The 23453-nt window shown below is 41.3% G+C and overlaps 1 protein-coding gene across 1 annotated transcript in view; it reads left to right on the top strand.

The window, feature by feature from the left end:
* Window positions 1–23453, top strand: part of HEPACAM (hepatic and glial cell adhesion molecule) — a 71193-nt gene that overhangs the window by 30739 nt on the left and 17001 nt on the right. Inside the window, exons 3-5 of the mRNA XM_077457783.1 lie at window positions 1730–2011; window positions 7733–7826; window positions 12075–12148. Coding sequence (XP_077313909.1) covers window positions 1730–2011; window positions 7733–7826; window positions 12075–12148 — 450 coding nt within the window. The remainder of the gene's footprint in view (window positions 1–1729; window positions 2012–7732; window positions 7827–12074; window positions 12149–23453) is intronic.

Genomic DNA, 23453 nt, shown 5'->3' with positions numbered 1-23453 from the left:
GTTTTTTATCAAGAGAAATGCAAGTAATTGTTTGTAACTTTAGTACTCTTATTGTTTTTCTGAGTGTCTCATAGACTGTACTGTGCTGCCACCTAGTGCCGTTATTTAAAAACCGCTCCTCAGGCAGCCCCTGTTATTGTAATAGTTACATTGCCTGTTGTTGTTTGTCCTGTGTTTGTTGCAAAGCCCCATTACCATCTTGTATGCATTTTCAATTTATCCTGCGTTCATTCACTAAACCTTAAAGGGGTTGTAAAGGTTCGTTTTTTATTTTCTGAATAGGTTCCTATAAGCTAGTGCATTGTTGATTCACTTACCTTTTCCTTCGATTTCCCTTCTAAATGTTTTTTTTCTTTGTTTTCTTTGTCTGAATTTCTCACTTCCTGTTCCTCCTCAGTAAGCTGTTCAGTAAGCTGTTCTGGCTGACTAACCACCAGCTCGGATGATGGTGAGAAGTTTACTGAGGAGAAACAGGAAGTGAGATATTCAGACAAAGAAAAAAAACATTTAGAAGGGAAATCGAAGGAAAGGGTAAGTGAACCAACAATGCACTAGCTTAGATGAACCTATGTAGAAAATAAAAAACGAACCTTTACAACCCCTTTAAGTTACACACTGCTGTTTGCTCATTTAGATAAGTTTTAAATGCACTTTAAGTAAGGTAAATTCAAACTCCAACTAACATGTTTTAAGCAGTTACAATAGATTTTATAATCTACTGTATTTAATTTTCTAGCAGGATCAACAGTTAAGAGAACTATGTTACCTTTGTTTTAATACAGAGCCAGCAGGGTGAACCACTAAGGCCTGCCATTTATGGTTCAAAACTCGTCAGGAACCGTCCAAGATTCAAACGATTAATGGGCAGGCTGAATGTACCAAGCCTCCTGGATTCTCTTACAATTATCGCTAGTGGCTGATATAGTTGCTAGCTATAATTACTGTCTTCTCCTGGCGGGGACCGTTTCCCCTGCCGGGAGCAGACAGTTGCTCGGCAGGGAAGATTCCCCTGTCAGTACTGTCTGTGTTGATGGGGGAATTGTGCAAATTGAATTCCTGCAATCTGTGGCAGTGCAAAATACATCTTCATTGTGCGTGGTCTGCCTAAGATCTGGGGGGGGGGGGGGGGCAGGAAATTTACACTCCCCCAAGTGTCAGTTTTCCAGTAGACCTCAGGGGACCATTTTTCAATAAGGAAGCAATGTTATCGTTGGCAATAATCGCATGCTAAGAATCAGATAAGCTGGTTATACGCAACTTGGGTACAATCAGCCTGCCCATAGTTGGATTGAATTTCGGCCAGTCCCTGCTGTACCAGCAAAGATTCGATCCACCTATGGTTGGCTTGACTTTTTATTTTTATTTTACCTGTTGATCTTGCCACTACCACACTCAGAACCTCTTATTTGTTTTATGTGTGAGAATTGTCACAAGGACCTAGAGTGAGAGAAAATAATTTTTTTGGAGTTGTCACTGGAACAGGAATAAAGGAGAACTCTACAAGATAATTGGGCTTAGTTGGGCAGGAAGTATAAATTTTGTCCCAAATCTGATGATTTTTTTTCTCTATCTACTGCCACCATGGAGTCTCACTTACCACTGTACGTTCCATTATGTAAAAGCTCCCAAAAGATAAAAGAAGCTTTTAAAATGGACAATCTTCATTTTTGTTTTCAGTAAATTTCCACATAACAGAAAGGAGAATGTACCATCTCTATGTTCCTTGCAGTACCGATATCCAAGCCCCGTGTCTCGGTGCCTTCATCCACGGTCCTGGAGCTCACAGACAACTTCACACTGAGCTGCTTTCACGATAATGGAACAAAGCCCCTCTACACCTGGCTGAAGGGGGGGAAGGCCCTGGCCAATGACTCCAGGATACGACTATCCCCCGACCACCGAGTGCTGACCATCTCCAGGGTCACCATGACCGACGATGACGTCTACATTTGCTTGGTGGAAAATCCTATCAGCAGCGGGCGCAGCACTCCTTTTAAGCTCACTGTCTACCGTAAGCAAAAAGATAAATATTCTTTATAATATTGTTTATGGCTGTTAAAGGGAATAAATGTACACTGGTTTTGTATATATTTTATTTATTATGATTAGGACTATAATGTACAGTTTTTAGTAGTATATGTTTCAGGGTAACTATAAAATATTGCATAAAAGTGCAGAGATCATGATTCTGTGAGTTGCCAGTCTGGCAGCACAGCAATCCAAAAAAAAAAAAAACACGCCTGTATAGTTTTTTTTTTTTTCTCTCAATGCCAACATTTAAACCCTGATGAAGAGGAAGTTCTGAGCCTCCAAAATGCACTGGGGTTTTCTTTTGTCACGTACAAAAAAAAAAAAATCTACTGGACTTTTTTCAACTTTTTCCAGTCTAGTGGGGAGGGCAGGGAAAACTTTCCCCCATTGAGGCAAGCGAAGTGCCCTTCTACTTACTGGCAGATGTAAGCTTCCTTAGATACATGGAATTACATGTAATTAGCAATAAAGGTCTGCATACTACTATTAGCTACACCATTTAGCAACCAACAATATATTTTTTTTTTTAGGGTGCTAAAATCTCCCCACAGTTTATCAATCTGTTAGTACAAAAAAAATATATATAGAGTAAGCACCCCACATACCAAAAATGGTTTAGCAATAAAATTGTATTAGGCCTATACATATAGTTATACAATGGGTACAAATATCCAAGCTATTCACTCCACTGTTAAATTACAGCACCAGAAATACATGCATGTATATAGGTACAATGAGAACCACTTAAATCATATAGTGGTTGATGTACAAATAAATATGTGAAAAGTGTGGCATGCGTTTTTATTCAGCCCTCCTGAGTCAATACTTTGTAGAACCTCCTTTCCCTACAATTACAGCTGCAAGTCTATTTGGGGATGTCTCTACCAGCTTTGCGCATATAGAGTAGAGGTCGACCTATATATATCGGCCGATATTTGCCGTTTAATTAATCGGCATTGGCCGATTGTGCTGATAAAAAAGCCGATTGGAACTACAGCGTGACTTGCAAATGACTTCTGTAATAGAAGTCAGTGCAATTTGCCTGAGTCTTCATAGAAGCAACTTTCCTCCTCTCTAGGCAGTCTGCCAAGAAAAGAGTAAAGAGATACAATGTTTACACTTGAATGAATGAACTCAACTCTGTGTGTAGAGTTCTCAGTTTAACCATTTAAAGACAATCTTTTCTGACACTTGTTGCTTACAAGTAAAAATCCTGTATTTTCTGCCAGAAAATCACTTAGACCCCCCAAAAATTATATATATATTTTTAGCAGAGATCCTAGGGAATAAAATAGCGGTTGTTGCAATATTTTATGTCACACGGCATTTGCACAGAGGTCTTTCAAATGCATTTTTTTGGGGGGGGAAAAAAAAAAAAATACACTAGTGATTTAAAAAAAAAAAAAAAAAACAGTAAAGTTGGCCCATTTTTTTTCGTCCTAAAGTTTTGACTACCTGTTTTTATTTAATTATATATATATATATTTTTATCTAAATAATGCATAAACTGATTGGAGGTTTGTTTTGTTTAATAAATGTTTAAATGTAAGAAATTTTCTGTATCACTTATTACTGAAGGCTGCTTTCACACTGGAGCAGGCAGGCGTTGACGGTAAAACGCTGCTAGTTTTAGAGGCGCTTTACCATCATTTTAGCAGTGCTATTCAGCTGCTAGTGGGGTGCATATAACCCAGCTAGCGGCTGAGGAAGAGGTTATATGCGCCCGTGAAGCACCGCTGCCGAAGCGCATTGCATGCGCTTCGGCAGTGGTGCCCATTAATATCAATGGGCAGGAGTGGTAGAGGAGCGGGATACACTACTCCAAACGTGCTGCTTGCAGGACTTTTTTTAAACATCCTGCCAGCACATCGCCTCTGTGTGTTAGATTTTATGAGATGAAGGGGGATAAAAGAGCCACTTCCTGGTGGGCTCTGCACGTGGGCTGTGCGAACACGCCGGAGCTCATCCTTAATCAGGATATAAATTCCAGCTCATCCCACCCTCTGGTACTCGGAGAGACTATACCTGATGAAACAGAAGCCACCAGGCGTTCAGCTTTCCAATATTATCTACGTTGTTTCACATATCCAGCGAGCGAGTTGCCCGTCAAGGAGCATAGTCACGGAGGACACTGTGCGGACTGGCTCTGGGATACTGTCCTTCTAGTGGGTGGCATTATCTTCAACCTTGTGAATGTACATACCAAAGACTCCTCCAGCTTCACCCTTGTGAGAAGCTTGCTTGGGGATCCTTGCTACCCACTAGATAAAATAACAGCTACAGTCATCAAATAACTGTATTTGTTCTAATCTGTGCTACACTGATGGATTTGCTTGTGATTTTTTTGCTGTACTGTTATAATGGATTGTGCTGCCACCTAGTGATCAAGTGTAAAATATATTCATAAGCATCCCTGTTACTGAAATAGCTATTATTCTCTGTTCAATGCTATTGTATAGTGATGGACGAACGTTTGCGGCGGGCCCCATTGACTTCAATGGGAGGTGAACTTCGCAAACCTACAGGTCAAATTTGCAGCCACAAAATAATTAATAGCTGTGCAAACATAGTCCCACCACATGGCCAATGACATAACACATGTATGAGGTGAATCTGGGATCGACAACTACAAGCATTCTTTTTTTATATGGGAAATTGTTGTGACAATTCAGGACTGTTGAGCGCATGAAGGCAATGGAGGAGAGGGAAGGTCAGGGACCAGGGTAGGCAAAGAAGAGGGTGCAGGAGATGATCACCAGCAGCGTGACATACAACAATGACACCTGCACCGTGATAGAGTCATCTGACAGCAGCACCGTGATAGAGAGCACTGACATCAGCAGCGTGACATACAGCAATGACACCTGCACCGTGATAGAGTGATCTGACAACAGCACCGTGATAGAGAGCACTGACATCAGCAGCATGACATAAAGCACTCACACCAGCACGTGATATACAGCACTGACAGCAGCACCGTGATAGAGAGCACTGACATCAGCACCGTGATATACAGCACTGACACCTGCATGTAAGCAGCCCCAGGAGGAAGTCAGCATAGCACAGGGATGGTGGGAGCCCCTCATAATGAGCATAGCACAGGGATGGTGGGAGTCCCTCACAATGAGCATAGCATAGGGATGGTGGGAGCCCCTCATAATAAGCAGCCCCAGGAGGATGTCAGCATAGCACAGGGATGGTGGGAGCCCCTCATAATAAGCAGCCTCAGGAGTAAGTCAGCACAGCACAGGGATGGTGGGAGCCCCTCATAATGAGCATAGCACAGGGATGGTGGGAGCACCTCAAAATATGCACAGCAGAGGCACAGCCCCAGGAGGAAGTCAGCACAGCACAGGGATGGTGGGAGCCCCTCATAATAAGCAGCCCCAGTAGAAATATGACACCGCTCAACCTCTTCAAAGAGGAGGGTACGGGCATATAGTACGGTGTGCTTTTTTTGGACAAGGAAGTGAGCCAAATGAAGAAAGAAGGTCTCTGTGCTCGATTAAAAAAATTGTTTATAGACATATACATGGTCTACTGGTCACATGTGTTGAATTCCTCCGAGATCCATGCCTCATTCATTTTTAGAAATGTGAGGTAGTTAACACTGTCATGAGCTAGGCGAGTACGCTTAGCGGTCACGATCCCCCCTGCTGCACTGAATGTCCTTTCGGACAGGACACTGGATGAGGGGCAAGCCAACAGTTCGATTGCAAATTGGGCAAGCTCTGGCCAGAGGTCAAGCCTGCCCACCCAGTAGTCCAGGGGTTCATCAATCCTCAGAGCGTCCACATCGGCCGTTAACACGATGTAGTCAGACACCTGAAGTTACCAGTCCTTATAAGGACTTTTGTGGACCAAGTAGGTTGTGTGTGAGTGATTAGCAGACTGTACGTCAGTCCCTATACCGATGAAGGACTGCTGCAGTATAGGGCAGCGGTCAGCAGTAGTGCACCTCAAACCTATGTATTGTGGACCGATACCAGTCCTTATAGAATGGCAGACTGTACCTCACTCAACCCTATGTACTGTAGTACCCTATACCTTACCAGTCCTTATAAGGACTTTTGTGGACCAAGTAGGTTGTGTGTGAGTGATTAGCAGACTGTACGTCAGTCCCTATACCGATGAAGGACTGCTGCAGTATAGGGCAGCGGTCAGCAGTAGTGCACCTCAAACCTATGTATTGTGGACCGATACCAGTCCTTATAGAATGGCAGACTGTACCTCACTCAACCCTATGTACTGTAGTACCCTATACCTTACCAGTCCTTATAAGGACCTTTGTGGACCAAGTAGGTTGTGTGTGAGTGATTAGCAGACTCTACGTCAGTCTCTATACCGATGAAGGACTGCTGCAGTATAGGGCAGCGGTCAGCAGTAGTGCACCTCAACCCTATGTATTGTGGACCTATACCAGTCCTTATAGAATGGCAGACTGTACCTCACTCAACCCTATGTACTGTAGCACCCTAGACAGACCAAGTTACCAGTGCTTATAAGGACTTTTGTGGACCAAGTAGGTTGTGTGTGAGTGATTAGCAGACTGTACGTCAGTCCCTATACCGCTGAAGGACTGCTGCAGTATAGGGCAGCGGTCAGCAGTAGTGCACCTCAACCCTATGTATTGTGGACCGATACCAGTCCCTATAGAATGGCAGACTGTACCTCACTCAACCCTATGTACTGTAGCACCCTAGACAGACCAAGTTACCAGTCCTTATAAGGAGCTTTGTGGAACAAGTGGGTTGTGAATGATTAGCAGACTGCAGCAGTCAAGTATAATATTCTTTCTATATTTGGAAGAAAGAATATTATACGTGTACAAGCCTATTACCATACCACTGATATCAGTCCTGAAAAGAACCTTTGTGGAACTAATAGTAACAGCTACTGATTAAACTGACCCTCACACACTGCTTCCTGCCTGTCCCTATATAAACTGACAAAACAGAAGCTACTGGAACAATAATTGAAATAGCACTTTTGTGGACCTGATAGTAACACCTAATGACTAAACTGGCTGTCCCTGCAGCACACACCGTCCTGTCCCTTTCTCTAAACTGACAAAAGACACTCAGGCTGCTGCAACAATCACTAGCACAGCACTGCCTATCCTGAACTACACCTAACACCTATACCAGTCCTGAAAATAACTTTTGTGTACCAAATAGCTAGCGATTTGGGTCACTGTAATCTCTCCCTGCTCCACACAGCAACCTCTCCCTATAGTGACAGAAGAAAGAATGTAAAATGGCCGCCGGATCGGGTGTATTTATAAGTTAGGGGGAATGTCCAAGTGTCTATGTGCTGTAATGTCTCAATTGGCTGTCCTGTACCCCATGATGGATGTGTCATCATAGGTCAAAGTTCTTTTACACAGTAAACACGGAAGTCCGCCTGGCGAACAACGCCAATAGTCCGCCGAACGAGCGGACCACAAACAGCCGAAATTTGCCACGAAACGACCGCCGGGCGAACCATTCGGCCATCACTACTATTGTATACCTTCCTCTTATTCTGTCTGTATTGTTCATTCATTCTGCATTCATTCAGTACACATCAGGTTGCTCATGATTGGTTGCTTTATTACTTGGCTGACACCATTACGTTACAGTTGCATAAAATGCTACTGCTGTAAGTTTGCTGCTCTTACCAGATATATATGTAGTAATGTGCAAAATTTTGCTTCATGCAGGAAGAAGCTCCTTGTACATCGTCCTGTCTATGGGAGGGATATTTTTACTGGTTACCTTGGTAACAGTCTGCGCCTGTTGGAAGCCATCCAGGAAGTACGGTGACAGATATCAGTATTTTGACTCTCCTTCTGTTCCTCATCTGTGTCCCTCTAAGTCATGTCTTCTATATTGAGCTAACATAGGCTTATAGTATTCATGTGTCAATAAGAACCAGCTAATTTAAATTAAATGTAAAACCTGGGTGACATTTAGTTTGCTACAGCTTCACTGTTTTTTCATCCTTTAGTAGAACCCAGTGCTGCTGATCACCTGCAGCCTCTTTGAGGCTCCTTCCCATAGACGTGCACTCCAGCAATGGCTGCAAGGCTTTTCACAGGGCTGCTTCCCTGATGATCACAGTGAACCATACCTGTGTAATATGTGTTGAAACAGCCACTTGAAGTCCGTGTGAAACCATAGAAGAACAGTTGGGAGAAAGGGAAAGAGTCACCCTATAACAGGAAGTACCTGAACAAGAACCTTCATGGCAGGGTCAGCAGGGATTATTCTAATGAAAGCTGCAGATTTTGAAAGAATGTAAACAGCTTTTGAAATGACATGAACATGTTAAAGCTTATATGAGATTTTGGTGTTTGAGTTTACACCTACCTTAAGTACTGTACCTCCCTTCAGTCCATATACCAAATATTAACCACTTCCCGTGGTTGTACCCATACATCACTGGACTTTTGGTGGTTATACAGGGATGATACCTGCAGCTGCAGGCATCATTCCTGTACAGTTTTTAAGAGCTGGCAGCAGCCCCTCTTGTAAAAGCAATCGGAGCGGCTCACTAGCTGCTCAATTGCTATTACGAGCACTGGGAGGGGACGTCCCCTGTCGCCTTCTGCAGCTCTGTCGGGCTCTCCCTTCCCACAAGAGACCTGAGCAACCAGTCGGCATCGGCTTTGATCCGCTGTTCACAGTAGTATTCCAGAAGCGATTACATGACCATCCAGAACCATTGGGTTGTCACATGCCTATTGCTGTCACAAGGATGTTTACATTACTTGTGACAGCAATAAAAAAATAAAATAAAATTTAAGCAACAGTGTAAAAAGAACATTTAAAGTGCCCCCCACCCTCCTGTGCTTGCGTGCAAAGGCGAACCCATGCTTTGGTCCCACACACGCGCAAACAGCAATTGTGAGGTATCACGCGAACGTCAGATCATGGGCAGTAATTCTAGCACCAGACGTCTTCTGTAAATCTAAAGTGGTAACCTGTAATGGCTTTTAAAGATTCACCTATGGATAGTAAAATTTGCATTTTTCGTTGTTGCACAAGCATGCTCAGTTTTAAAGCGTGACATGTTTTGGTATCTATTTACTCTGCGCAACTTCATCTTTTATATTTTACCAAAAAATTAGGTTGTGTATTGTGTTGCAGTTACATTCAAGTGTATTTTGTCCCAAAAAATTGCGTTTGAAAAATTGCTGCGCATATACCGTCTAACATAAAAAGTCGTACTAATTTAATCCCAAAGGCCTCTGCTTTAAAAAAAATAATAATAATAAAAAATAAATAAAAAATATTATATATATATATATATATATATATATATATATATATATATATAATGTTTGGAGATTTTAAGTAATTTTACGGCAAAAAATACTGAGTGTTACATGTGAGCAAAAAGTGCCAGAAAAGACCCAGACTGGAAGTAGTTACATGAATAGCTATAAAATGTCATTATAAATCTTTATGTACATGTAATCACTTGTTTTTCATCTTTTGAAAAACATTTCAGTCATTCTTGCACACAATCTTAAATTTCAAATCAGGCTAGCAGTGGTTGCCTGGAAGAACCCTAGACTGAGAGAATATACAGAATCAGCTGCCTTTGTTGACTTCTCCTTTGGATAATGCCTGCTACCTGCGGATCCAGCAGATATAATAGTTTATAAGTCACTGAATTGGAACAACATGCAGATCCAAACATTCTAACTTTTTTTCTGACTTTCTAGTGCCCCCCCCCCTCCCCCAACAATGCCTTTATCTGCTTTTCTCCCCAAATGGATGATGCCATTTATGTTCAGACATCATCCAGATTCACCATCTATGGTGCCTTGAAAAAATATGCACACCCCTTGATATTTTCCACATTTTGTCATGTTACAACCAAAAACTTAAATGTATTTTAATGGGAATTTATGTGATAGACCAACACAAAGTGGCACATACTTGTGAAGTGGAAGGAAAATGATAAATGGCTTTCAAATTTTTTTACAAATAAAATATCTGAAAAGTGTGGGGTGCATTTGTATTCAACCCCCTCTACTCTTATACCCCTAACTAAAATCTAGAGGAACCAATTGCCTTCAGAAATCACCTAATTAGAAAATGGAGTCCATCTGTGTGTAATTTAATCTCAATATGAATATGGCTGTTCTGTGCAGCCCTCAGAGGTTTGTAAGAGAACCTTAGTAAACAACTAGCATCATGAAGGCAGAATTTGGTTGTGGAGACATTTAATGCAGGGTTCGGTTATAAAAAAAATGTCCCAAGCTTTGAACATATTACGGAGCACTGTTCAATCCATCATCCAAAAATGGAAAGAGTATGGCACAACTGCAAACCTACCAAGACATGACTGTCCACCTAAACTGACAGGCTGGTTAAGGAGAGTATTTATCAGAGAAGCAGCCAAGGGGCCCATTGTAACTCTGGAATAGCTGCAGAGATCTACAGCTCAGGTGGGAGAATCTGTCCACAGGACAAATATTAGTCGTGCTCTCCACAAATCTGGCCTTTATGGAAGAGTGGCAAGAAGAAAACCATAAGAAGTTCCGATTGCAGTTTGCGAGAAGCCATGAGGGGGACACAGCAAACATGTGGAAGAAGGTGCTCTGGTCAGATGAGACCAAAATTGAACTTTTTGGCCTAAAAGCATGTGTGAAGTAAAACTAACACTGCACATCACCCTGAACACACCATGTTTTTCTTCAGCAAGGACAAAGAAACTTTTCAGAGTTGATGGGAAGATGGATGGAGCCAAATACAGGGCAATCTTAAGGCTGTACACACAATATGAAAATCAGATGGAAAAATTTGTATGACAAGCTGTCTGACGATTTTCGGATCTTTAGTACGTTGCTGGATGTGCAGACTATAACAATTTTGTTGGATGTGAATTCAATGTCCGATTTTCATTTCATTAGTACCGTTTTCGAACGAAAAAAATTGTAAGAGGAAGACGCATGCTCAGAAACAAAAGAATACATACAAAACTATTCAACACATTACCTCACTTCTGATCTTGTATTCTGCCGTAGGAAAATTTTTGCATTGTGAGTAATCCCTTGACTTTCGACATGAGACTAGCATGCCACAAAAAACAGACGTTCGGTCGTCCAAAAATCGAAGTGTGTGTACGAGGCTTTAGAAGAAAACCTTTTAGAGTCTGTAAAAAGACTTGAGACTGCGGCGGAGATTCACCTTCCAGCAGGACAAAGACCCTAAACATACAGCCAGAGCTACAATGAAATAGTTTAGATCAGAGCGTTAAAATGGCCCCGTCAAAGCCCAGACCTAAATCCAATAGAGAATCTGTGGCAACACTTGAAAATTGCTGTTCACAGACGCTCCCCATCCAATCTGACAGAACTTGAGCTATTTTGCAAAGAAGAATGGGCAAAAATGTCACTCTCTAGCTGTGCAAAGCTGGTAGAGACATCCCCAAAAGGACTTGCAGCTGTAATTAAAGTGAAAGGTGGATCTACAAAGTTTCGACTCGGTTGGACTGAATACAAATGCACCCCACACTTTTAACATTTATTTGTGTAAAAAAAAAAAATTGAAAACCATTTATCATTTTTCTTCCACTTCACAATTATGTGCCACTTTGTGTTGGTCTATCATATAAAATCCCACTAAAGTACATTTACGTTTTTGGCTGTAACATGACAAAATATGGAACATTTCAAGGGGTATGAATACTTTTTCAAGGCACTGTACTTCATGGACTGTCATGCTGGCTCAGAGATGACACAGTGATGCATCTCCTGGTATCTGTGCAGTTCTTGCACAGATGACACACATCAGCCTCTCACTTTGAGACTTGCTATAAAGTTACAATGTATTTCTCTTGGTATTTGTCTCCTTTAAAGCTCAAATCCAGCCATTGGAAAATCTGATAAAATGTGGCTCAGTAAGATTCTCTTTTTTCCTGTCTATGTTTCCATGGGTGGCAGATTTACCTTGTTCCTGTCCTTGTGACACCCCATGTGTTAGAGTGTGAAAGAGTTTCATTGGGACTTGAAGTGAATCTCTATTGATTATGTCTGCATTTTCTTATAGAGAGAAACACAAGCTGGAGGCACAAGCATCTTGTGAATATGTGGACCATACAGAGGATCCTCTTAAACATGAAGGTGACTAGTACATACATAATAAGCATGCATTTGGGTACTCGGGCACTGCCCAAGGGCCCCATACCACCAGTATGTAAAAATCAGTTTTTTTTTAAATCCCAAGATTATAGCTGCCCCACCTCTCCAGTACCCTTTCAGTGTGTGTATGTGTATTGTGTGTCTGTGTGTGTGTGTGTGTGTGTGTGTGTGTGTGTATACTGTGTGGCCCCATAATCTATTGCCTGGGGGCCCCATAATCTCCTATTGCCCGGGGGCCCCATGAGTTGTCAGTCCACCCCTGTAAGCATGCAATTTAGAATGTGAACATATCACAGCGCATGAAGGTTTGGACTTCATGTACATAGCGCTATGTTTACAGTCGTCTTAAACTGGGTATATACTTTGAGGGGTTTTTTTTTCTTTCTTTCTTTCATTCAACCAGCAGGTGAACAAAAAAGAAAAGTTCAAAGATTGCGCAAGTGATGTGGATCTAAGGATCTCTCCTCCTATGTTATTTAATTTTGACAGCAGAGACCCCCCATCAGAATACATTGATTAGCCATTGGCTGCAACAGCTGATTGAATGCTGGTTTTCCAGCAGTACCATTCAACAGAAGCCAGTCTAATCAGCTTCTATTGAACAGAGAGGAGTACCCATAGACCGACATTCGACCAGTTCCTGCTAAACCGTCTGAATTTTGATATGTGTATACCCAGCTTTACTCTAAGTTTAGGGTTGTAAATCTGATGGCTAAAAGAGGAATAACCTTCAACTAATCCATCTGTCTGACTTTTTGAAAATAAAGTTTCTAAAAAGACTTTACCATAGCAGTCACTCAACAAGGGTGATATAACAAGAGGCCTGATGCAAGCAGTGCTTAGAAGGAACTATGCAGATTTCAAAATGCCCGCATGGGAGGAGTTGGGGTTTACAAGCAGTATTTGTGTGCAGACTGCACTAGGTAACACCCACATGTGCTCCTGAATAAATGGATCGAAATCCTTGCTGAACCAGCCGAAATACCGATCCATGTATGGGCAGGCTGGTTGTACACAAGTCAATCTATCAATCAACTTGTGTACAACAAGCCTGTTGAGTTTTTCCTGAACAATCAGTTCCACCAGCTATAGCCAGTTGAATAAATAAAATTGTATAATGTATGGGCTGCCTATGTGATCATATTCCTGTCCAAAGACTCTTAACAAGAAATGTTGGAAGGACACATGGACGTCTCTTGTAGCTTGGCAACTGCCAGATAATTCTTAGAAATTATTATTTTCTTGCTAGTTCTTGAAAACAGTCATCCTTCCAGGAATGGAATGTATTGCAGTTTCTTCATAATGGTGGTAGGAGTGATAATACATCACCAGGTTGTATAGAAAGAAAAAGAATGTCTTGGAATATGTCTACAATAAAGAACTTCTTATCAGTCAGATATGAAAAAACAATATCAAACAAAAAACTATTATATACACCATGGATAGGATCTTCTACCCCTTCCATCCCAAAGTCATATTTAAGTCATTGGAGAAGCCTAATGGATAGAGTCACCATTTAGATTATAATATTTAAAGCAGAACTTAACCTAAAAATGGAAGTTCTGCTTTCCCTCCTCCTTCCCTCCTCTGCCTGTATTGGAAGCTTTGTTTTTGTTTTTTAGAGACACTCCCACTTCCTCCCACTGATATTTCACACTATTTTGCCAACTGTCATCAACAATGGGACACCATTTCTCCCACTGATACCAACAATGGAGCATTTTTCCTCCCCCTAATACCAAATGTGACAGTTTACTCCCACTGATGCCAGGAAAATATTCACTCCCTCTGTCCACTCTAAAGTCTAAAGAACAACGAATTTGCCCTTAATTTAGGAAGTTTGGAGACCTTACAGTGCAATACCTAGTAACTGATTGGCCACATATATCTCTTTTTTCTTCTTTTGTTACATAATTTAAGGTATCATATTGACTTTATTATTTTAAGTTTAAAAAAAAAAAATAATATTGGTTAAATAACACCAGAGTTCACACTGAGGTTCTAACACAGGTATAGGTGAACATCTTAATCACTAATATATATATATATATATATATATATATATATATATATATAGTAACATTGGGGTGTTTAGCTCAAGTGGTTAGATGCATTTTTCAGTCCACATCAGGCAGGCGTTTATAGTTAAGGGCCTGGTAGCCCACGTTTATTAAAGGAAAAACAAAATAATAGTCCATCCAGGAATCCCACGCAGGGGTCCAAGCTTAAATTAAATACACAAAATCCAAATGAAAATGCTAGCCCACCTGGCTACTCTTCAGCAGTAGTGCTGCTATAGGTACTTGCCCCTCCAATGAACTGCTTGGATGCACACAGTCTTAGGCTCCTTGGACGCACACAGCTTCAAACCCTTCACCACACAGCTTTGGGCTCCTTGGACACACACAGCTTCAAGCTCTTCAACACACTGCTTTGGGCTCCTTGGACGCACACAGCTTCAAGCCCTTCAACACACAGCTTTGAACTCCTTGGACATACACAGCTTCAAGCAACAGCAAGCTGCTCACACACCACCATCCTCCACCCTCTATTCCCAACAGCCCTTCGTTATATGGCCAGCTGGGCACACACCCTGCTCGCTATCCTCAAGACCCGGACACAGGGTTGGAGATCCCGTCCCACCCATGACTCTCAGGGATCTCCAGACTACAGAATCCCATCCAAAACTAGCAAAACCTGGAGAAAACTGACAGAGCAGTTTTCTCCATTTAAAAGCTACACTCTGTAGTCTTGCAGTCCGCAGATATGCAAACTCTGTGCCTGTGTTTTCCTCCAATTTCATAAGGGCAGAGCCTCGCTCTGTCACAATATATATATATAAAATATAATTTTTTTTTATTAATGTATTAACACTAAATTCAGCATCCTTTTCTTACTAATGTTTGTTTTTTCACAGTGGATTTTCTTAATATAAATTTTTGGTAGTTTCTGATTTGATACAGAGGGTCTAACACGTATTCTTTCTAGTTTTTTCTATTCCACATATAGTACTTCCCCCGTATTCTTTAAAAAAAAAAAATTCTATTTTATCACAAGAGGAGCATGTAAGCTCATTCACAATTATATTTAGTTTTTTCAATGGTTAACAAAAAATATCTTCCCCTTGGAGTTTTCAGGCAGCAACAAGAAGCAGAAATAAATTTGTAAAAAATATATTTGTTTTATTGGTTCAAAGGCTTACTCGCCATCATAGATTTAAAATACAGGCTCTGGTATATATTATTACAGCATATCAATGGATAAAAGGTATATGCAACACTTAATGCGGAAATGGTTACAGGAACAATTTACAAATACATCAATTTTTCAAAAATTGCAAATAACACCCAGGCTACCCCAATGCATTTCGACCTTCAAAGAGTCAGGGTCTTCTTCGGGGGGGGGGGGGGGGAAACAACAAAGCCCAAGCAAAAAGAGTAATTGTATTGTGTATTCTGCAAATAATCAGAGGAAAAAAGGCTTTCAATATAATAGCTTTTTACCAAAAATTTATTAATTATCATAACTTATTTCAGTGATATTTACCAATTCCACCGAACCGTTACCGCGGCCTCAGCGGCGACTTGCAAATGACTTCTGTATAGAAGTCAATGCAAGTCGCCCCGAGGTCGCCCAAAAGTAGTACAGGAACCTTTTTTCTGAGTCGGAGCGACTTGAGTCGCTCCTCTCAGAACGGTTCCATTGTACAGAACGGGGGCGACTTGCGAGAGCGAGGTGAGGCTAGTCGTGTCGCCTCGCATCGCCCGCTGTGTGAACCGGCTCTTACTGTTCAGAGATTTTTATTAAAATCTGAAAAAAGAGAAATTTGTGCCTTCTCTCAAAGGGTCATCCTGGGTCCATTGCCCTGCTGTTATGGCCCTCCTTAGCCACCCACTAGATTGGAAAAAAGATGGGGGGGAAGGGAACAGAGGAAAACGTCTTCACTGGGTCATCGATCGCTAGCTTACAAGAATTGACAGTATCTGGAGTTTTCCCCAGGGGGACCAGAGGAACAGAGGAGGAAGTTCTTGGCACAACCTAGGTGGCCGCACCTAAAAATAATAATAAAATACAATGAGATATAGAGCAAATATATCGCAAGATCAATGTTTGACTAATGTGTTGCACCGTTGTGCTATTCTACAAGAGCGTATGTGAATGAAAATGAAGATAACAAAGTAGAAAGGGAGTAATACCCAAATGGTATTTATGCTAATAATAAACAGGTGTAGAGTCACCACAGTGATAATCGACATTATCATGAAACAGTGTGGGTGTTCAAAAACAATTGACTAATGGTTCAACCAAACCAAGGTGTGTGAGTGTGTGTAAAAGAAATAAAGCTGAAAAGACTAGCATAGGTGTGTATGCTTAAACCACTGACCCCATCAGTGTGTAATGAAGTGCCTGAGAGTGTGGTGATATGAATGGTGATGAAAAATGTAAACTAAAAGGATATTAGTAGCATTAGTAATGTATTACCTGTGTATTGTATCTGCTGCACTTATTTTGTAGTCTGCAGATAAATAAATTAGCCCCTTATAGCGATTAACGAAAAAGCCCACAGTGCCGCAGCAACCCTACAGCTAAATATAAAATAGTATAGTTACAAAACTTTACATTATATCAATAGAGAGAGACACACAGGAAGAGGAGATGTCTGTTAGGAATCTTCTCTTGTGATCAGTCAAAACTCCAGGTGTATTGAGAAGCAGACAATTTATTTCTGATGTGGCCCACAAAAGGGAGACATGCTTACAAGACAAAAGCTGCCGTAAAGTCTCACAAAAGAATCTGTCTCCCCCCCCCTCCCCCCCCATACCCTACAAGAATACCAACTCTATGCTTCTATTGGCTGAGGAAACATAAATAACTTGTCATGGTACGCGATGGTACTTTATTTTGGTATTCATGTTTCCCGTACATTCTTAGGCTATCATATTTAGTTAAACCTAATTATCCTACAACTTACTATGGAGTTAGTTAAGACAAAACAATACAACAAGTTAATACAATAATGTGCTCAGAAGTAAGTTTTAAAAATCAGTCTCAGGAATATTGTTTTTCTAATAGTCACACAATAAACATTTAAAACTTTTCTAACATTCCCTCCTCTTTGTGTGACTATTTTATGTCAACACATTTCGATGATAGTCCCTATGTTATACACTTTCGGACTGTATGTCATTAAGTTGAGCTTCAATGTCCACATAGGTCTCCTCAGAGGTAGAGAGGGTTTGATACATTGTTCTTGAGACTGCAGTTTCATTCAGTTTTTGTGAAAGTCCTCGAATACAGGGAATGCAGCAGCATCCGCAAGTGACCAAAACAGCCAAAGCCACAGCGATTAAGATCAAACATGATGTGATAAATTCAGTCCATTTACCGAACCATCCTTCAAGCCAGGTTGTGAATGGCTCACTAATACCTGAGTTTTCCGCCAATTCATTCGATAGCGCAGTCAGTCCTTCCAAGGCTCTGGTCACTGTCCCTCTAGGAGCTGTATTGTTAGGGATAAAGGTACAACACATGCTACCAAACATTTTGCATACCCTCCTCTTTCAGCTAGGACCATATCTAAAGCCATTCGGTTCTGCCAGGCCATTAGAGATGTGGGGGCCAACTGTTCTGCTAGGCCCTTCACAGCATCCCTAGTATAGTTTACAAATCATTGTTGGTTATAATATATATAATTAATCCAGTCAACATTTTTATTTATAGTCACCCACCAGAGAAGGGACTCTTGATTCCTGGCTTTAAACTCATCTGGCTTTAAACTCATCCGGCACCCCGCGAGGAACCCCAATCTCATCTATGTAGATCTGAGAGTCAAATGACCCCAAGGGAGAGGTGTCCCTACGATACTGTCGGTGACTCTTAGTCCACGGGTATTCTGACAGGATTCTTAGGGGCATAGCCAGCTGGACCATAGCGCAATCCCCTCGGGCATTCACCGGTAGTCTAGCTCGCAGTTTCTTATCCCCACACATCCACCAGACATCAGCTCTCTGAATGTCATGTTCAACCCAGTCACCATTGTCTGTGTTAATCCTCTCCACACAGTAGTCATCAGGTAGTGACCTAAGATCCACTGCGCTACGGTTCCCTGGGAGTGCAAAACAAGTAAAGTTGCCCCGATAAGCGGTAACCTCTGGAGGTATCTGAGGTCTCTGTACTGGGGGAAACAACAAACTCAATGTGTGACAAGTAGAATTTGTTTCAGGTTTATAGCTCTTATTATACAATTGCAACATACATTTTAAACCTTCTGGATCTGTATTGTGATCTAGAGGAAAAGGAACTGTTGCTAAATGTGGTCTGGCTCCTGCACAAACTAAACAGTTTTCCTTTTTTAGAGTTTTAACCGTGTACCTCAACCATTCTAACCACTCATTTTTTTCTTGGTAGCCCGTCTCCAAAGCTATGGCATCTTCTATTGTTAGGTTAGTAAATCTTATAGTTTTACTCAGAACTTCTATTTTAGTATGGCCTTCTTCTTTCCCTTCTGAGTCTACCTTTTCCTGTTGTCTAGTTTTATTAGGTGGTAATACCTCAAGGAAAGATGTTCCTGAGGGGTCAGTTCCTGACACCCATGCTCCCATGGAATACAACCGCTGATCTTCCTTACTCGGCTCCTTTAATGTTATTAATAGTTGGTTACAGTTCTTACTATTTGTGCAGGGGGAGTTGGCCGCTTTTGTGATTATGAGTCTCTCCTTTATTCCACTCTTTTTAGCCCCTGGTTGATTATACCCCCAATCTTGATGCGCTGTGGTACACAGGGCCTGATCCCATGCTTGACATCCTGCCCTATTCCAGAGCAAGCAGATATATTTATCTGCCCATAGAAGTCCTCTAGCCCCAGTATTATCCCCACAATCTGCAATCTGACAGAAGTCTACCAGTATAGTGCTAGTTATTCCCTCTATAAAGTTTTAGATTCAATGCTTTTCCTGTTCTTTCCTAATCCAAAGGTTCCTCTACTCTTCCATAATGTATAACCCCTTTTATGGATGCCTCTCCTAGAGTCACCAGTAACCCAAGGATAATTACTGTCCCTTTCATCCTAACCAGCTACAAAGTTTCAGCGGATAGGATAGGGGAATTGGAAGGGGAGGGAGACTTCACCGGTTTGAGACAAGTCCCACCTTATGTGAGACTTCCCTTTGTAGCTGGATTTTCTGAACCTCTTGTAGCCATCTGGCCCTATTCTGCCTGTAAAACCTTTTTGTAATGGGACTGGTGAATCCAGGTAGACCTCTCTGCAATCCTTATCGCAGTAGGGGTAGTTAAGAGCACTTTGAAAGGACCATCCCACCTTGGGGAGTACCACTGCTTTTTTCTTATTACTTTTTATTGAGACCCAATCTCCCACATGCACCTTTTCATCTTCTTAAATTGGACCTTCTAGACCAGAACCAAAATCATTAGTACATCTTTGTATTAACAACCTAGACATGTATTCTGCTGGTGTGTGCTCAGACTGCTCAGTAGGTGTTTCACTTGATTGTAAAGGTATCTTATATGGCCTTATCATTCCAAATGGGCTTAAAGCTTCTTTTGGTTGTGTGATATACATACTGGTCACAGCTACTAGTAGGCAATACATTCAATTATTTTTACCTATTTCTTCCATAGCTTTTCTCAGTTTGCTTTTTAGAATGCCATTATGTCTTTCTACCAATCCAGCTGATTGGGGATGATAGGCACAATGGTATTTCCCCTTAATTCTCATCACTTCTGTCAAATGTTGTATATTTTTAATTACAAAATGAGGTCCATTTTAATTGTCTGTGCATCTGCACTTCCTGTCGGGAATATCTCCACCCATTTGGTCAGGGTGCCTGGTTACCAAACAATATTTCTTCCTTTCACATTTGTCTAATTCAATAAAATCCATGCAAATGTGTTGGAATGGATATTGCTGTATGGGGAACTTCCCTTGCTGTGGTCTTATGCCTCCCTGAGCATTGTATCTTGAACATATAATGCATTGACAGCAAAAATTGTTTTTTTTTAGTAGTTAGTGAAGCCATAGACTGTACATACCTTAAATAAACATCTCAGTCATCCCCCTGTTTGACACATGAGTTACTCCATGTGTCAATACTGCTGCATATCAGTAAGGACTGTATGATCTATCTCTATGGATTTCTCGTTCTGTCATTATTTTATGTGTTTCTTGAGCCTCTATTTTGGCAGCTTCATCTGCCCTTTTATTTCCCTTTGAGATGGGGTCTGTATATATTGTGTGTGCTTGACATTTGCAGGTTGCAAGCTTTTTTGGTAACTGTATTGCATCTAGGAGTTCTAAAATGAAGTCCGTGTGTGAAATTGGTTTGCCACTGGAGGTGACCATCCCCCTGTTTTTCCATTGTTGTGTAAAAACATGTACTGTTGAAAAGGCATATTGACTGTCAGTGTATATGGTTACGGATTTTCCTTCTGATAGTATGCATGCTCTTGTCAGTGCTACAAGTTCTGCAACTTGTGCTAAATAATATTTTGGTAGTGGCCCAGCTTCCAAAATCTCATCCTGTGTCACTACTGCATATCCAGCTGCATTTGTGCCATCTGGATTTTTCTTACTAGAACCATCAACAAAAAGTGTCATGTCAGGGTTAGATAATGGTATATCTTTCAGATCACTTTGTGGCAGTACCTTTTCAGTGATGGCAGCAGCGCAGTCATGTTTTATGACCATCAGTAGGAAGTGGTAGTAGTGTGGATGGGTTTTAATGTAGTACACCTCTGTATTGTTAAGTGAGGTTGTGTCAGGAGTATTGTCATACAGGAAAGGTGTCGTGCTGGGCTCAAATGTGATATCTTTTGTTGTAACAGGATAACAGACACTGCATGTGATACCTTTCATAGTTAGTGTTATGGATTGTTTAATACTTTGATTAAATGACTATTTTCTATTATGTCAAGATATATGCTGAATCTCCTTACTCAAAATGCTTCACCTAGAAACTAGAGGTCGACCGATATGGGTTTTTCTCTGGCCGATGCCGATATTTAGAAATCATGGCGGCCGATAGCCGATATATGATGCCGATTTTTTTGGGCCGATATGTTAGGCCGATTTTATTTTATTTTATTTTTTTTCCTTTTTTATTTATTATTATTATTTTTTTTAATCCCCCTTGATCTAACACACCTTTCCCACTGGGGCGTTTTTCAGGCGCTTTTGGGCTAAAACTAGCGCCTGTAAAGTGCCTGCAAAACGGCTCCCCTGAAGTCTGTGTGAAAGACAGAGTGCTTTCACACTGAGGCGATGCGCTGGCAGGATCTTAAAAAAAAGTCCTGCAAGCAGCACGTTTGGAGTGGTGTATACCGCTCCTCCACCACTCCTGCCCATTGATATGAATGGGCACCACTGCCGAAGCGCATGCAATGCGATTTGGCAGCGGTGCTTTACGGGAGCATTTAACCTCTTCCTTGGCCACTAGCTGGGTTATATGTGCCCCACTAGCAGCTAAAATGATGGTAAAGAGCCGCTAAAATTTGCGTTTTACCATCAACGCCTGCCCGCTCCAGTGTGAAAGCAGCCTTCATAAGTGATACAGAAAATTTCTTACATTTAAACATTTATTAAACAAAACAAACCTCCAATCAGTTTACTTGTATGTATGATTTAGATAAAAAAAAAAAAAAAACTATATATTAAATAAAAACAGGTAGTCAAAACTTTTGTACGAAAAAAATAAAATGGGCTAACTTTACTGTTTTTTACTGCTAGGTGAGAGTGCTAACCACTACACCGCTGCTGCTACCAGTGCTTGTACACAGGGTGGAAGTGCTCTAGTTGCACTGTCTAATTTTGTAGAGTATTCCTTCCTCTAAAACCACCTGTGCCTCTCCCTCTATGAGACCCCTCTGGTTCTGCCTCAGCCTCAGCAGTGTACTCTTCTGCATCCTCCTCTCCTTCATCACCTTGCACAAAAACCTTTACTTTCACATTCTTTTTTGTCTTTGTTTTCAAATACTTCTCAGAATGCTTAGCATATTGTAAAACATCTAAAACTGATGCAGTTCAGTAAGTAACCATGTTTTTAACAATGTAATCCTTATGATCCTGTTTCAATCCATTTAAAAAAGCAATCTTTAGCTGTTGTTAATATGCACTATTCACATCCTCAGCTTCGGGGAGCCCGGAGAACACTCTAAAAATCTCTTGTAATTTATTTAGGTAGTCACTGACACTTTCCTTGTCTTCTTGTACTGTCATGTTTTTTTTTTTTTCCCAATCAGTCCGTTGTACCCATCTAAGCTGGCATCTGTTCAGTAAGGCAGTCAACCTGTTCCCTAAGTCTGGGCTTTCTGGAGGCAATGGATCCCCCCATCCCTGTGCATTTGCTGGGGCTCAGGGGTCCCAGTCCCCTTTTACCGAGGACCAATCTGATCCTAATACTCTCCTCAGGGCTCTCTCTACTTCCACCCTATTCAATTTATAACTGTTCCGTAATCCCTCTATGTTTTCAATTAATTCAGTTGGACCTAATTTTGGATGTTTTATGTGTTCTGTAGCCTTTTGTATAACACTCAGTCCATGGTCGAAAAACAGTCATAGTCAAGGGATATGGCTGGCCCAGTGCATCATTCTGTCCTCTCCTTGGGTTTGGGACCTCTATCAAGGGGTATTCCTCACTGTCCTCCACACCATACCTAATAGGAGGTTTACTTAGTCTCTTGGCTTCTGCTGGGGCACCTAGTGCATTAGTTATTGCGTCAGTTAATGTTTCAAGGATCGATCTGTTCATCTCCAGGACTGAACTACTGTCTGGAGAGATTGATGAAGTGGAGTTGGGGTTTTGTTCAGAGGCGGTTCCTTTGACAGGGGTGGATGTCACAGGGAAGGTGTTACTCTGGGCAGTTGCTTGCACCTGAGGGGGAGGACCATTATAAGGAGGTGGTCTCTGGGTATAGCAGATGAGATCATCCTCTTTGTCCACTAGGGACAATTGGGCTTGGCATTTTTCCTTTATTCTCCTTCCTTCTACTCTAATTCTAGCATGCTGAAGCCAGTACTCCGCCATTTCCAACCCATACCTTTTTTGAACTTTGGGTCCTAACAATTTAAGCTTATCCACAGGGTCCCAAAATAGAACTTTCTTTCTTTTTAATTAATATTTAGTATTCTGATTCAGAACTTAGCCTTTTGACTTTATAAATGTACCCAAATATAAACAGCATTGCATCATTAAGGGCCGGTTCACACAGCGGGCGATGCGAGGCGACACGACTCGCCTCGCCTCGCTCTCGCAAGTCGCCCCCGTTCTGTACA

This window comes from Lithobates pipiens, unplaced genomic scaffold, assembly GCF_037356315.1.
Source record: "Lithobates pipiens isolate NorthernLeopardFrog02 unplaced genomic scaffold, aLitPip1_a1.2 Scaffold_27, whole genome shotgun sequence".
NCBI classification, from domain to species: Eukaryota; Metazoa; Chordata; class Amphibia; order Anura; family Ranidae; genus Lithobates; species Lithobates pipiens.
The sequence above is the reverse complement of the archived record's forward strand: the minus strand, read 5'-3'. Positions and strand labels throughout refer to the sequence as shown.